The sequence below is a fragment of the Micropterus dolomieu genome, linkage group LG08 (genome assembly GCF_021292245.1).
Source record: "Micropterus dolomieu isolate WLL.071019.BEF.003 ecotype Adirondacks linkage group LG08, ASM2129224v1, whole genome shotgun sequence".
NCBI lineage: Eukaryota > Metazoa > Chordata > Actinopteri > Centrarchiformes > Centrarchidae > Micropterus > Micropterus dolomieu.
In genome coordinates this window covers 24,058,794-24,076,032 of record NC_060157.1, presented here as the reverse complement: position 1 = coordinate 24,076,032, position 17,239 = coordinate 24,058,794, and the positions used below count along the sequence as shown (strand labels likewise).

Genomic DNA, 17,239 nt, shown 5'->3' with positions numbered 1-17,239 from the left:
CCCCCCCCCCCCCCCCCTTTTCCCTTCCAGGTTTAGAGAAACGTTCACTCTCAACCCCAGTCTTTCCTGTGAAGAGTGTCCGGACCCCTGTGCTCTGCTGGAGAGGCGGCTGGCCAATCTGTCAGCCAGAGACCACCAGGAGATGACTCATGTTGGTATTTTGGCTCAAGACTCATCCATTTAATGAAGTGAAATACAGCCTTTGAGTGAACATTCAAAGGTAGAATTAACTGAATAAATAATTAAGCTCTTGTGTGTTTTGTTGTGTTCCCTGCAGCTGTTCCTGTTGGTCCTGAGGTCTCTGCATCTCTTCAGCCGATTGGTTCTTTCTTTGCAGCCGATATCTTTCAAACTCCCATTAGCCAAGGTACCTTTAGAGGATGCTGATGTTATCACAACAGACTTTGCAGCAAACTTAGGGCTGCAGTTAATGTACAGAGAATTCTGCTCTTAGCCCTTCTACTTAAGAGAAGAATGATGAACTAAAAATCATAAGAAAACACTTTTTCATTGTTTTCATTGAGGTTTTTTGGATGTTTGAAATCTCCTAAAGCCTACTGGGACCAGCTTTTTAAAAAAAAATTAAATTATGTATTTATTTGTCACGGGGGGGGGGGGGGGTAAAAAAAAAAGGGGGGGGGGGGGGGGGGGTCGATATCAGGAGACAACAGAAAACATGAGAAAACTACAGCGGGAGAATGAAGAAGAGAAACAGTCATGCAAAATACATAAACAACAGAGCACAGCCGTGAGAAGGGAAATAATAACACTTAATTAAAATAAATTACTAATTAGTATACATGTAGAATGATGAACCTACAAGTTGACAACAATGGACAACCTAAATTTGTGTGTGTGTGTGTCTGTATGTGTGTGGATGTGGGTGTATGTGTGCCTGACAGACACAGAAACCCTGTCTGGGACTGCATGCTAGGATGACTGAACAGGAGGTTAAAAAACAAAACTAACTGAAGACGTGTCGAGTCCATGCACGATTTTAACAGCCGCTCAACTTCGGCTGCGGTCTCAGGCATGTTCGTCACTGTTGCAAGTTTATCACCACAAGCTTGGCTTTCTGTTGGTTTCATCTTCTGGTATCATTTAACACTTCTCTGTACATTTTTATTTCACATCACTTGTCACTGATCGATCGCTGCGTTCCATCACATCAATTAAAGGCTTTTGTGGCCAATCAGCTGATTTTACTCAAAGAGCCTCCGGCTGCAGCTGCTTCAGGTGTAGTTTGATTGGCTCTCCTCTGTTTGAGTCTGTCTGAGTCTTAAGTGTAGTTAAGTAACTTGTTTAAACAGAGTGCTTTCTCGTTTTATACTTGGAAGTTTGTCACTCACCAATAAAGAAAAACACTCGCGGAAGTCTTTCAATGAGGGTGAACTAATTAGGATGAGGAGGATGTGATACAGTTTCTACAATACTTTTATGTAACAGTTATTAAAGAAATAAAATACATCACCTTGCTTGTCCATAACAACAATAAAAATAATAACAGGCTACTAATCAACTACTATGGCCTAATAGGTGACATTTTATGCAAGGTATCGAATGAAGTACTCTATTGGTATTGGTATCACTTTAAGGCTATTGGTTTTGGCACTGGTATCGTAAAATTTTAAACAATACCCTACCCCAGTTTGCATGAGTCTCACAAGACAGCTTTTAACTTGACAAGGAATCTCGTCACATCCCTTAATTTACATTATTCATTAACTTACTTTTAGATGTCTCTTGACTGCTTATCCCGTACTTTTAGCTGTGTTTATCCAATACTTTTAGCTTACTATGTGCTTCACAGAGATTACACACCTGGAGAAGCCACACAGCACTGTGAGGATCATTTTCTTTGACTTCTCCAGTGCTTTTGACACTGTCCAGCCTTTCACTTTCTTATCCTCTGACTTTTACTTTGACTCGGCAACGAGCCACCTCCAGAAGTTCTTCGATGACTCCTCCATTGTCTGCTGTATCACAGTCAGTTATCAAAGCTCATCTGTGGAAAGACAAAACACCCTAGTTATTCTGCAAAACATGTAAATTATATACACATAATCTAAATATCGCTGTCCTTTCTCCAGGGCAAAGGAGTTACAACATCTGCTGATGTCCCGGGAAAGAGCCACACAAGCCACGGAACCTCCAAGAGCAGCCCCCCTGAGTCGAAGGTCTCTCCTGGTACGAAGAGACCAGCAGGAGGGTTGAAGATCAAAGGAGACAGTGGAGGAAAGAAAGCAAAGAGAAAAGTAATAAAGGAGGACGATGAGGAGGAAGAGAAGAAGGCTATAACATCAGGAGGGCAGAGGCCAAAGAACTCAAAACGCCGCAGCATTGCTTCAAAAGTCAACTACAAGGAGGAGAGCAACAGTGAAGGGGAAATGGAGGAGCAGGGGCTTTCTGATGACATGGAATTGCAGTTAACAAGTGAAGAGGACAGTGAAGATTCAGATAGTGAGGCTAAATCTACAAAGAAGAAGATGGGGAACAGGAACAGCAAAGGCAAAGTGGCCTACAGCAAGAAAACCACAGCTTCAAAGAGAACAGATAAAAAACAGGTAAAGGAGGAGGAATGCGAGTGGCAAGACGATCGTGACGACGCAGAAAGAACAACAAGCAATGGAACAAAGCATAGGAGTGGGAAAAAGAAGGGTGAGCACGGAGCGGACGAGTGGTTGGAGGTGTATCTGGAAAAGAACTCTTCCTGGGTTTGCGTGGATGTGGAGCATGGTGTCGGAATGCCTCATCTCTGCTCCCAGAATGCAACAGTGCCAGTGACATATGTGGTGTCGTTGGACGGGGACGGGTTCATTAAGGACCTGGGAAAGAAGTATGACCCCACCTGGATGACATCGTCCAGGAAGAGACGAGTGGATGAAGACTGGTGGGAGGAAACGCTTGAGCCGTTCCTGGCGCCCGAGGACGAGAGGGACATAATGGAGGACAAGGAGGTGAGACTGAAAAAAGACAAGTCCATTTGTTTTTTTACACATACATACTAGACTGTTGGCTCTGGTGCTTCATGTTAACAGAATATTAAGTTAAAATTTTAAGTGACAGTAGACGACTAATAACCAAGTTTTTTATTGTCTTACCAATGAATTACTGTTTTTTGTGTATTTATTTGTAGGACACTAGTAAAGTTTTATGAGGTATGATACAAAAATAGCACGCTGGTTTTGCCTATTTACAACTGAAAACAGTTAAGCTAAAAATCAGTGAACAGCAAATGAATAAAAAATAGACCCAGATAATTTAAACCGGTCATGTTAAACTCTTTGGATTTTTCCCTCTCCTTTATTGTGTTATATATATTTTTTGTGCTTGTGATAAGTTTGCAAAGTGAAAAAGCACAAAGTCCATCCCAACTGCCTGAAAACAACTCGATTGTAGTCCAGCCTTTACTTTCATAACCATACATAATCTGTATCACTTTGCAACCAACACACATCATATGCTCGTCTAGCGGCTTTTGAAGGCACGCCGTCAAAAACGCTGATGGAGCAACACACTGAGCTGCAGCACACGCAGTGAGTCTCATTACTGTGTAAGTAGTAAATGATATAGGGGTTGGTTATGGAGAAGAGGATAAGATGCAAGACGTCTTTGGTGTGAGAGACCTGGGACACATGCGACATATCCATGTCCCTGAGCACGATTCTTAACCCCTAGTTACTCCAGATGCATTCCCTCTGCCCTGACATACTGTATAGCAATTGTAAGTCGCTTTGGCTAAAATCGTAAGATGAGTCAGGTATACATATTAATGACGGTGAGGGAAAGGGACTTCCAAAGCAGCTCATTCAAAGCATGAAAAGATTTGATCTCCGTCTACTGCAAGTAAAAATTTGGAATCAGTAATTTTAAGTAAAATACATAAAAAGATAAAAAGGTTCCCTCTTTGCCACCGAGGAGCTTCTCATTTTTCTCACAACTGGTTAAACAGACACACATACACACACACACACAGCATACTTACCGATACCACCCATTTTCTCTCTGTGTTTTCCCCATGTTGGCCACCCAGCTTCAAAACAAGCTGCTGAACAAACCGATGCCAATCTCAGTAGGCGAGTATAAGAACCACCCGCTCTATGCCTTAAAGAGACACCTGCTGAAATATGAAGCTATCTACCCTTCATCAGCCACTGTACTGGGATACTGCAGAGGAGAGCCAGTGTACTCCAGGTCAGTAGTAAAAAAAACCATCCATGAATATATTGTAAGTAAACCTACTACCCTCAACACCCATTTGAAAAAGATCTGCATGATATATCCTAAAATGTACGTTGGTTGTGTTTTCTTACATGATTATGGCCCTTAAAAATAAGTATAGTTTGATGAACATACAATATTTATATGTGAGAGGAATAATAATCATGTAAGAAAACATAAACAAAATATAGGACAGCCAGATTTACACAATAAATGTTGCTGTGCTATATAAAGACATTATTAAACAACAATAAAACAGCAACCACCATCAGTTGCTTAATCACAAAGAAGGTGATGAGCTGAGTAAACACAAAAGTATACACAAACATCATACAACAGCAGGTATTCAATGGCCGGATTTGCAAAATATCTTTACTACTCACTCCATGTGTACTGTAAGGAGATGGGGAGCATGTTGAAATACTATATTATTATTATGCCGTCTTTATAGCAGGGGTAGCGTATTCTGATAGACTAATAATTATTTTCTTTTTGATATTGCTGACGATCAGCCACTGTCTCGACGGCATGCCCAACAGCAAGGTTCCACAGATTTATGGGCGTGGAAACAGACCACGCTTGTGGGTCGCGCGCATGCACAGAACCGCTAAGTAGCACATCTCGATAGGTAGCATAAATCGACAGAACACTGGCTCTGAGCTCCGGTAGACTGCGGACTACTGGACTGTTTCTCTTTTTTAATAATCTGTCTCTCTTTTTTAATAGTCATATCGGCTGTTATAAACGGCAATGCAGATATATCTGCAATCAACTTATATCAGCCGATAATATCTGCAAAACGATAAATCGGTCGTAATCTAGTACTTTAAACTGAATGTGAAAACTGTGGGGTGATCTTATTTTGGATTGTGTTGTTAATTCAGTTGTATCTCCTCCTCATACTTTGTCTTGATTTAGGAGAATGTCAACATCAACTCGTAGATTCAGGGCTGTGCAGAGACCTTTGGAAGGGCAGGTGCTCAAAGTATAAAAAGAGCACATCGAACAAGGATTTAAATAGGGCTGTTCTCAAAATATCTATACAGAATTATATTGTTGTGTATTCCTTGCTGATATGCGTATACAGATGCTTCTGTATCGATACATCTGCAAAGGCAGTTTTGAAAAAGAAACGCAGGGATTTCCCAGCTCTACCTTTTAAAACACTGTAGGCTGACGTGACTGCTACGAGAAAATAAGCAGGAGACGCTCACAGAGACTGCTGAATAACAAGAGCTGCAGGTAGATACCAGATTCAACAAAGTGTGGGTTTAACATGAGAAGGAAACATTAACGGGGGAAAGGATGAGGGTGGCCATGGCAGGGGTAAGAGTGAGACAGAAAAATCTAAAGACAGAGGTGTGTCTGTGTGTTGTTTGCTTGGGTGTCTACGGTATGCAATATTGTAATAATGATTTTATATATTGTATTGTGAATCTGAGATATATTTTATATATTTTATTGACTATATGTCTAATCATAAATCTAAATAAATAAACTAGCATCAATCTTTGACCTTAACATTTCATACCCTTTTCTGTAATGTAATCGGGCCCTTTCTTCTTCAGGAATATTATTTATTTTACATTTACACTAACATTTTTATATGTATATCCAGTTATACAGTTTATGTAGTAGTTTTGCTGTTGTAAACACTCTTGCTGTTAAAATGAATATCTCTTCCAATACTGTTGGAAGAGATTTTGGGATGTCTGGTGATCTCCTTTTATCAGTTCACTCATCAGCGCGAATAAAGGAGTGGGCAGCATTTGTTGTACGTGTGTGTTTTGAAGTCTCAGTTTTATGGCTTCTGACCACTCTCGTGTGGGTTACATGACCTTTTTGTCCTCCTTGAAAGTGTCGCCAAGTGACACCTTTATAGCAAGAGTAGCCAGGAATGTTCCCAGAATAAACATTTTAAGTTTGGTATTTCTGCTTGACTTTAAGCGGGGGTTTGGCCTGGTGACAAAGATATACACACACATAATTAAATAATTAATAAAGACGATAAAGGACTAAATTAAAACTCCTTTGTTAAAGCAAAATCTGACTGGCACAACATGGTATCCAGATGCTCATACTGCATACCAGGCTGCTGGGCAGGACCAGGTAAAAAAAAAAAAAAGCAGCATCTGAGGCAGTAAGCGCATTGCATTACACAATCATCAACTTACAGGTTACAAAATTTATTGTAGCTACAGTATCTCTCAAAAGTAAGTAAACCCCTCACATCTTTGCAAATATTTGACTATATCTTTTCATGTGACAACACTGAAGAAATGACTGAATGATTAATGCTAATATGTTTAAAAATAAATAGCTACACACAGTATATCATGCTTAAGAACTCCTCCTGCTTCCTGACATAATGTAAATAATTAAACTAACAGTGTATGAACAGTGTGCATTTAACTAGTCATGGTAGTTGGTTCAGCCTGATAAGGAGAGACCAAATTATGCACACACACAAAAAGACAAAATACTTTTTATTTGGCGGAAAAAACAGCGTCTTAAATGATAATGACGGGAGAGAGTGGGGGGTTTTTCTGTTGGATACTTTAAAAATCTAGCAGTTTCTCAAACTTACCTACCCTACCTTTAAACTGCCACGTGCTGTAAGATGTAGTGATTAGCTTGCTGTGAATTACATCTGCTGTTGACTGTTATTTGTTCACACCTAGAATGAAAATGCATCTTACAACCAATATATGTCTGCATTGGGCTCAAGCCATGAGCAAAGCCTTAAATTCTTCAGGCGAATGAGAATATTTGTATGATAGATAAAATATTTCTCATTATTTTTAATATCAGTAAATCTTCATTCTTCTTAGGGATTGTGTGCACACCCTCCATTCCAGAGACACATGGCTGAAAGAAGCACGAACTGTCAGACTAGGAGAGGAGCCATACAAGGTGAGAGACACTACTTCTCTCTAATCTTATTATTTTTTGTCTTTTTTTCTCTTACATATATCAGTTCTCTTCTTTCAGTTTGTGGCTGTTTGTTTACTTTTCTGTTATTTCTGTTACTTTTCTATTCCTCTCATCAACACATCACTGATGATCGTACAACCACTAAACACACCATTTTAACAGAGCTTACAACCACCTTTCTTCCATCATGGATTCCTTCCTAATATTAAAGTGAATGAGGTCTGGTTGATTAGTTCTGTGAGGAAACATTCCTTGGTGTAGATACTGACTTTTTATATTTTTTTAAATGCAACTCATGACATGCAGCTTTGCCTTCTAATGTTCAGCTACTGTTATATTCTGTCTCACGCATGTAACAGATAGAGTGGCCTCAATGGATTGGCCTTAAGTTACTGTATTTTTCGGCTGATTATATAAAGCAGGACACGGTTAGTATTGTATCTGGATCTAAAACCTTTTGCATGTCGTGCAAAGCCAGCCACACATTTCATGAAGTTAAATTTGTAGTTTTGCAAAGCTAAGTTCTTAAGTTGAAGAATGATTTAATGTGAGTGTGGGTTGATATGAGTTGTCAACATAGCTGCTGAACTCGTAGGAACAATTTTTTATTATGACAGTGATGTTTTGCTGCATATGTGCATATGTAGACTGTAAGACTTTGGGGAGCAATGACGTTATTAAATCTCAGTCGGTCTGTGAGCCAATCGGTTCTGTTGCTAGTAAGTCTATTTTGTTATATTTCGATTGGACGTATTGTTAAAGATTGATAAAAAATTAAGTCCCCTTATGCTAGGGTGGGGGGGCATGCATTTTTTTTGTCTTTCTGGTTTTGAAAGAAAATGTTTGCGAACCACCGAATTAGATACAATGCTAATGTGAAACGTACAAATTGTGCTTTAAAAGAAAACACAGAAAGTTATCTTACTATTTCCATTTGTATACAGTCGCAGGAATATGTTTGTGAACCCTTTGGTGTTACCTGGATTTCTGCATAAATTGGTCATAAAATGTGATCTGATCTTCTTTTTGAGAAGATCAGATTGACAAACACAGTCTGCTTAAACTAATACCACACAAACAATTATATGTTATGTTTTTATTGAACACACCGTGTAAACATTCATTGTTCATGATGGAAAAAGTAGGTGAACCCCTTGGCAGGGAACATGGAGTCAGGAGTCAGCCAACATTGAAGTCCAATCAATGAGACGAGTTTGGGTGTGTTGGTTAGAGCTGCCCTGCCCTATAAAAAAAACCACATCAATTCTAATTTTGCTATTCTCTTGAAGCATTGCCTGATGTGAACCATGCCTCGAACAAAAGCTCTCAGAAGACCTAAGATTAAGAATTGTTGGCTTGCATGAAGCTGGAAAGGGTTACAGAAGTATCTTTGGTGTTCATCAGTCAACGGTAAGACAAATTATTTATAAATGGAGAAAGTTCAGCACTCTTGCTACTCTTCCTGGGAGTGACAGCCCTGCAAAGATGACTGCATGAGCGCACCGCAGAATGCTCAATGAGGTCAAGAAGAATCCTGAAATCTCTGGAACATGGAAACATCTCTATTGACGACCCTACGATATGTAACAAAACTACAAGAATAGAGTTCATGAGAGTACATGGTGGTGGGGGAATCATGGTTTAGGGCTGCTTTGCTGCTTCAGGGCTTGGAGGAGTTACTATCATCGATGAAAAAATTTATTCCAAAGATTATCAAATATTTTTGCAGGACAAGGTAAGGCCATCTGTCCGCCAATTGGAACTCAACAGAAGATGGGTGATGTAACAGGACAACGACCCAAAGCACAGAAGTAAATCAAAAACAGAATGGCTTCAGCAGAAGAAAATTTGCTTTCTGGAGTGGCCCAGTCAGAGTCCTGACCTCAACCCCATTAAGATGCTGTGCCATGACATCAGGAGAGCAATTTACACCAGACGTTCCAAGAATATTGCTGAACTGAAACAAATTTGTCAAGAGAAATGGTCCAAAATTCCTCCTGAACATTGTTACATAATGTTTAACCCAAGCGTTAGCGCTTTGTTTCAATAGTTGAAGTAATTTAGAGTTTATCCATGGTAAATGCCAGCCTTTGACTTTAATTGTTCTCTCAGGAACATGTTTATCAATTACAGTTTTCACCTCAGTATGGAAGAAATTCCATGCCTCATCAACAAGTGGCATTAATTAAAGCCTCAACTCTAGTGGGTTCTTTAATTAGCTGAGTGAGGCTTACCCTGCCTAAAAGATTTCTATCACCTGACGAAGACCGATCCAACCAGTTACAAATAAAGTCTCCCAATATGATCAGATTCGTTGTGTCTGTTAAGTGAATTAATAGTAGCCAAAATACAGTTTAAGGAATCAGTGGGCGCAGAGTGAGGTCTGTAAATATTTCCTAAAGTAAGTTTGTTTTAATGAAAGATGATGTTATTGAAAAGACACTCAAAATTAGTTGGTGCAACATTAGCAGAGACACACTTATTAGATTTGTATTAACATAAGAAGCCACACCTCCCCCTCTTGATGTCCTATCAGCTCTGTTCAAAACATAATTATCAATTCCTACCTCATCATTAGTGATTTTGTTACAAAGCCACAACTCTGATATACTTCAGTTGCTCCAGAGGCGTGAAACCTCTGACACATATATAGCAATTGTCAGTCGCTTTGGATAAAAGAGTCAGCTAAATGACTAATTGTTGTGATTATTATTGTAATCAAAGGTTCACATACCCTGCACTGTGAATGGTAACATGGTGTGTTCAATAAAAACATGAAAACATATAATTGTTTGTCTGGCATTAGTTTAAGCAGACTGTATTTGTCTATTGTTGACTTAGATGAAGATCAGATCACATTGGATCATTACACCAACTGATGCAGAAATCCAGGTAATTCCAAAGGGTTCATATACTTTTTCCTTTGTATAGTTGAGAGAATTTGTGTTTGCCCCCCTTCCTGATTTCTTATTTTATTTGCATGTTTGTCACACTTAAATGTTTAACATCATAAAACAAATTGAAATATTAGACAAAGATGACACAAGTAAACACAATGCAGTTTTAAAATGAAGGTTTTTATTATTAAGGGGGAAAAAACAAACCTACATGTCCCTGTTTGGAAAAAGTGATTGCCCCCCTGTTAAAACATAAATCCCATCTTTGGAAAGCAGAGTTCAGTTTCTCTAACCACACCCAGGCCTGATTACTGCCACACCTGTTCTCAATCAAGGAATCACTTAAACAGGGCCTGCCTGACAAAGTGAGTAGACCAAAAGAATCTCAAAAGCTAGATATCGTGCTGTGAGCCAAAGAAATTCAGGAACAAATGAGAAACAGAGTAAATGAGATTTAGGTCACAAAAAATCCCACAACAACATCCAAAGAACTGCAGGCTTCACTTGCCTCACTTAAGATCAGTGTTCATGACTCCACCATAAGAAAGAGACAAAGGGCAAAAATGAGAGTTCCAAGACAAAAACCACTGCTGACCAAAAGGAACATAAAAGCTCATCTCAGGTTTGCCAGAAAACATCTTGATGATCCCCAAGACTTTTGGGAAAATACTCTGTGGACTGACGAGACAAAAGTTGAACTTTTTTGGAAGGTGTGTCCCATTACATCTGGTGTAAAATTAACAACATTTCAGAAAGGGAACATCATACCAACAGTAAAATAGTGGTGGTAGTGTGAAGGTCTGGGGCTGTTTTGCTGCTTCGGGACCTGGAAGACTTGCTGTGGTAAATGGAACCATGAATTCTGCTGTCTACCAAAAAATCCTGAAGGAAGGCGCCATCTGTCTCAAGCTGAAGCGCACGTGGGTTCTGCAGCAGGACAATGATCCAAAACACACCAGCAAGTCCATCTCTGAATGGCTTGAGAAAAACAAAATGAAGACTTTGGAGTTGTCAAAGTCCTGACCTGAATCTCATTGGGATGTTGTGGTATGACCTTTAAAAAAGTGGTCATGGCTCGAAAACCCTCCAATGTGGCTGAATTACAACAATTCTGCAAAAATGAGTGGGCTATAATTCCTCCACAGCACTGTAAAAGACTCATAGCCAGTTATGGCAAACACTTGATTGCAGTTGCTGCTCAGGGTGGCCCAGCCAGATATTGGGTTTAGGGTGCAATCATTTTTTCACACAGGGCCATGTAGGTTTGGATTTTTTTCCCTTTAATAATAAAAACCTTCATTTAAAAACTGTATTTTGTGTTTACTCGTGTTGTCTTTGTCTAATATTTCAATTTGTTTGATGATCTGAAACATTTCAGTGTGACAAACATGCAAAAAGAATAAGAAATTAGGAAAGGGCCAAACACTTTTTCATGTCTATACTGACATGGATGTGGGTTTTATGCTTTTAGATGTCCAGACTCTGTAGTAACAGTAATATATTAAAACTATTCAGTGGTATGACTCAAACCAGTATGTTTGGTAGTTGAATGGTCTGAACTAAGTACATAATGAGACAATGTACTGTATATAATCATGCCTCTGCGTCACTCTTTCAGAAAGTGAAGGGTTTCTCTAATCGTTCACGTAAGGCCAGGATGATGTCTGAGCTGAAGGATGAAAATGACCTGCCTCTGTTTGGAGAATGGCAGACTGAAGAGTACCAGCCGCCTATAGCTGTGGATGGGAAGGTATCCGTCTTTGTGGACTTTAATGATAACTGTGAGGAAAGAGTCACTGAGGCAAATATAAAAATATAGCTGAAAAAATGAATGCATATTTTATGAACAACCAAGAATTTCAGAAGAAAATATTTGCTTATAAATGAAGAAAGCAGAGGTGAAAAATGACAAAGTTCCCAAAGCTCAACATTTTACAACAGTGTTGTTTATATGTTTGTTCCCTTTTAGGTTCCTCGTAATGATTACGGTAACGTCTACTTGTTTAAGCCCTGTATGTTACCGGTGGGCTGTGTTCACCTCAGGCTGCCCAACCTGCACCGCACGGCCAGGAAGCTGAACATTGACGCCGCCCCTGCGGTCACAGGCTTTGACTTCCATGGAGGATACTCGCATGCTGTGTAAGACAAAACTGAGAAACCTCCAACTGAGACAGGAGCGATTAAACACCAGGAAGTAGGGGAATGTGATCAGTACAGGAGCATGGCAATGATTTTACTCAACTGTAATCATTGTCTATGAATACTTTTTTTTCTCTTTCTATTGTTGGCGTTTGTAACAGTTGCTTTTATCTGATGTTTTTGTGAGAAGAAATATCAGTTGGTAGCATGTTGGTTTTTGATATTTGCACTCACATACTCACAGTACACCTGTATCTGTCTCCAAATCCCTTATCTATGGGGTTGTTATTTTAAAATATATTTTTAGTTTTCAAAGCTTGTTTTACAAGTTTAGCTGAATTGATCTCAGTGAACATGTTTTCATGTCATTCATTTGTTTTGATTCCCACATATTGTAAAAACTGCTGCACAGTTACAGCTCATTTAATATATTTTCTGTTGCCTACTCAGTAAGTTTACTTTTTTATTCTTTTACTCTTTGTTGTCTCACGTAAAACTTCTCCATTGTGGACATTTGCAAAGTATTATATATGAATACTTAATATTTTTATATTTGACAACCCAAAGTCTGCACATTGTAAAAAGTACTCACTGGATGTTAATAGTTTCTTCTGCTACTAAAGAAAGAAAGAAAACAAATACATTATTTTATGTTTGTGTGTGTGTGTGTTTCAGGACTGACGGTTACATTGTGTGTGAGGAGCATGAGGAGATTCTCAGAGCAGCCTGGGTAGAAGAACAAGAGCTTCAGAAACAGAAGGAGAAAGAGGTGTGGTTGACTGACTTCGTTCTTTTGTGTTTTTTTTTTATTTTAAACTCATTTGAGAATTTTTGAATAGAAGCTTATAACTTTCTATGATATTTTTCAGTTAATATGAGAAGAACCAGTTAATTAAAGCCTGTTCGGCACCAACACACCACATATCCTTTTCTTCTCTTCCACTTTCCAGAAAAGAGAAAAGAGGACTATCTCCAACTGGGCTCTGCTGGTGAAGGGGCTCCTGATCAGAGAAAAGCTTAAACAGCGCTACGGCAAGAAGAACGAGGGACTGGTGAGCCTTGCGCACAGAGAGAAGGGTGCTGGACTTTCATCTGATGAGGAGGCGGTTGAGTGTGGAAGTCCAGGAGCTAAGACTGCATCTGAAACTCTGGCGGTGTCCTGGCCCCAGAATAGACAAGCAGAGGAGGGTGGAGGGAGCATCAGCGAACTGAAGAGGAAAACAATGACAAAACGAGAAAAGAGAGGACAAGAGAAACATTTGTTCCCTTTTGAGAAAGTGTGATGTCAGAGACACAAAAATTAAGATCGATTATCCCTTGCTCTCAAAAAAGCACTTGGATGTCTGCTCCTCACGTTCTTTAGAAGTGTTCACACAACATACCTTGAAGCAGGATAAAGTATGTCTTGTCCGAAACAAATCTGAAATACATTTTTGCAAGGTTGGTCAACACTGGAACATTTAGCTATAACACTATAAAAAGCGAAAGGAGAGGAATGTTTTGTTGTGAAATGATCTGTAGATTGATCTGTTTCTTATAGTGGTGATAAAACATAGATTAAACCTGCTTTGTCTCCATTACTGTATATATTTCTATTAGCTCATATGTTCTATTGGTAGCTTTTTGTATGAAAGTATAAAAGACAGTACATGCCAAGATGCCAGTGGAATAAAACATGTTTAGTGACTATCAAATCCAGCATGTTGATGTGTGCTTTTGTGCAGAAGAGTGTTATCAAATTGTGTTGAGAGAACAAACTCATCGTGAATGTGAGAACAGGGAAGTGTGCTTATAGTTTCATGTGTATAACATAGCATAAAGAGCCTCTGTTCATCATTCACCTGAGTATCTGTGATACCCTCAGCCATCTTTCAAATATTGGTGTGCTCCAAAACGTGACCAGTACCGTGCTGGTTTGAGCTAGGTAGGCATGGTTTCCATTTCAGCTCACCATTCATAACGCCTCATAGCGCTTACGCTGACTTGAATTGATGGCTTTTCATCAATGGCAAGTAAACACAATAACCCATGTACCAACAACGCTACAAACAATAAGGCTAATGGCTGAATTGAAAATTAACAACTTCCATCACATAAAAGCTGTGAAATGATTGTTACCACACTCTGTCCTGCTACTGTAAAATAAAATCACATTCTGTATAAGTGGGTTTCCCCAACCAGCCATTGTTATTGGCTGGACTTTTCATTCATCTCAACCACCACCGATGTCTAACACCCACCTTGGTGATGCACGACAGCCATTTGAGCCATCAGACATCAGTTGGAGAGGGAGGGAAACATGGCGTGAATTACACTGGGGGATGATTAGAAGGCCAGCTGGAGAAAGCCAGGACACCGGGGAACCCCCTTCTCTTAAGTACCATGGGATCTTTAATGACCCGTGAGTCAGGCCCTCTATTTAATGTCTCATCTGAAGAACGGCATCTCCTATAGCATAGTGTCCCCATCACTGGACTTGGGCATTGGGATTTTCTTGTTAGGGCCAGAGGGAAAACGACCCCCTACTGGCCCACCTACTCTTCCAGCAGCAACTCAATTTTCCTAGGAGGTATGGATGGATGGATGGATGGATGGTCTCCCGTCCAGGTACTAGCCAAGCCCACACCTGCTTATCTCACATACTCTGTGTCGTGATTTCTCAAAAATACTATAATCCTCTTTTCTCTCTCTCATTATTAGACTGCTACATCCCTATTTTTTTAAAGAAATAAAAGCAACTATTATTAATGTAGTCTTTTTTAAAAATAGATTTTGCTGTCTGCGTTTGTTCCTACATTAAGTGGACATCAAATCTAGCATAAAAATCAAAAAACACCTTGCTTCACACAGCCAAAGTGCAAAAAACTTTTATTTTGGTTTTCAAATTTCCTTCCTCATTTGACCGTGGGAAATTTTTTATTTGTGTTGATCTGAGGGACATCCAGACAGAGCTTACCCAGTATTCTTAATGGATCTCAAGGACACACACATGCAACTAGTTTTCCAAAAACCATCTGCATCTGATACTTTAACACTTGCAGTAAAATGTGTGTGTCTGTATGTGCTGGTAAATCTTTAGGTTTATTTTATGTTTAAAAAAGTAATATTCTTGCTACATGAATTCTAATTGATTTCTATCTTGGTTTAAATATTTGTCAAGAAAAGTCCACAGGCATTCCTTACAGTGAAAATTATTTATATATAAGTAATATATTTGTAATTTTGCACAAATAACAACTGACTGAACTGTTGCATTTGATGCCGATTCATCTTCCTCCTCAGCATTTCAAGACCAATTACAATGCACTAACTCCACAGGTTTGACCCTCTGCTTCTCTCAGATGCGGCTGAGAAGCACAGCAGAGTGTGATGCATTGTTTATTTATAAATCCATCTGTTCTAAAACCACTTTAGTGCAGTGTTTCCATCCAGTTGCAGAGCCACAGCACTTTCAGGCCTACCTGTGCCACCTATAGCCAAAGAAAGCAGGGGCAGTTTATACAAACTGACTATCAACACTCCAACCAGAGTGGTGAGAAACTTGGGTGTCATGATTGATGACCAGCTGTCCTTTTCAGACCATGTTGCTGCTGTCTCTCGGTCATGCCGCTTCGCTCTATACAACATAATGAAAATCAGGCCCTACAGTACGCCACCCAGCCTCTGGTACAGGCCATGGTTATCTCTCACCTCGACTATTGCAATGCCCTCCTAGCAGGTCTTCCAGCTTGTGTGGTGAATGGTTCAGAACGCAGCAGCGCGTCTGATTTTTGATCAGCCCAAAAGGACTCATGTCACTCCATTACTCAGTGACCTCCACTGGCTTCCCGTGGCCTCCAGAATCAAATTCAAGTCACTAATGCTTGCATACAGAGTGACTACTGGGTCTGCACCCATCTACCTAAACTCCATAATACAAACTTACGTTCTTTCTCGCCTGCTACGCTCCTCCAACAAACGCCACCTGGCTCTGCCATCCCTTCACAGAAAGCAATCCCAGTCCCGGCTGTTCTAATCTGTGAGACCACAATAGTGGAACTACCACACGCCATCAGAGCAGCAGCGTCCCTCTCTAACTTCATGAAGCTCTTGAAAACTCATCTCTTCCGAGAACACTTCCTCTTATAACACCTCTAACTCCTGTAGAGTTTAAAATTTTACAACAAAGTTTTTACCAAATGTATTTCAGTGTTTTTTCAAATGTAATACTGGGGGGGGGGTTTAGGCTAGACAATTTAATTAGAATGTTAATTAAACCATTGTTTATCTCCTCTTTGTAATGTGAAGGAAACTGACACCTCTTTCTTTAGTGCCAGAAGGATTCTTTTGTTTAACTTTTTCATAGAGATCTAAGATTGGGTGTCGACCGTTTAAGAGACACCTCCTGTTGTGCTGTCTGACTAGTTGATAGAGCAAAGACTGTTTGTTCCTGTAAGATCAAAGTGGGGTTTCACGTCTGGGATCGGCGCTCTCTTGTTTGACCAAAAGTAACGAAGAACAGTAAGGTACACCCTTCTTAATTGGGTGAGGAAGAAGCTAACCAAACGACCAATGACTATGGACCTAAGCCATGTGGAGGAAAAAGGACCCGCCCACGTACCTGGAGGATAGAAACAACTCATTAGTGACTCAACTCAACTTTTCAGTCCACTGCAGTGTTATTTGTTTGGTCTGTAATGCTGTCTTTTTATTCGCCAATTTTGTAATTAAATCTTTTTGTTAATTCTGATTTGGACCCAGCCTCTCCTTTCTCAAAATCTGAAAATGCAACACTCCTAACCTCTAACATGCACTTCGCGTGCTCTTCTTCTTCTGTCCCCTTACAATTATCTTGTATTGATAGCACTTTTTTGTTAACTCTTCCTTCCCTAGGTATTTACCCCATTGATGTGATATGTACTATGAGCTCTTACTAGTATTTATTGCTGCTCTTACTAGTATGTATTGTCAGTTGTAGATCTGTATTTGATGCTCTGTTGATGCTTGTCTGTTCTTCCTCAAATGTAAGTCGCTTTGGATAAAAGCGTCAAATGAGTAAATGTAAATGT

At 39.6% G+C, this 17,239-nt stretch overlaps 1 protein-coding gene across 1 annotated transcript in view; it reads left to right on the top strand.

Annotated features, from left to right (window-relative positions):
• Positions 1 to 13,885, top strand: part of xpc (xeroderma pigmentosum, complementation group C) — a 24,581-nt gene extending 10,696 nt beyond the window's left edge. The window contains exons 6-14 of the mRNA XM_046057466.1: positions 31 to 151; positions 278 to 367; positions 2,091 to 2,957; positions 4,034 to 4,194; positions 7,053 to 7,134; positions 11,671 to 11,802; positions 12,022 to 12,191; positions 12,867 to 12,960; positions 13,142 to 13,885. Of these exons, the coding sequence (XP_045913422.1) occupies positions 31 to 151; positions 278 to 367; positions 2,091 to 2,957; positions 4,034 to 4,194; positions 7,053 to 7,134; positions 11,671 to 11,802; positions 12,022 to 12,191; positions 12,867 to 12,960; positions 13,142 to 13,474 (2,050 nt within the window). The 3' untranslated portion in view covers positions 13,475 to 13,885. The remainder of the gene's footprint in view (positions 1 to 30; positions 152 to 277; positions 368 to 2,090; positions 2,958 to 4,033; positions 4,195 to 7,052; positions 7,135 to 11,670; positions 11,803 to 12,021; positions 12,192 to 12,866; positions 12,961 to 13,141) is intronic.
• The last annotated feature ends 3,354 nt before the right edge of the window (positions 13,886 to 17,239 follow it).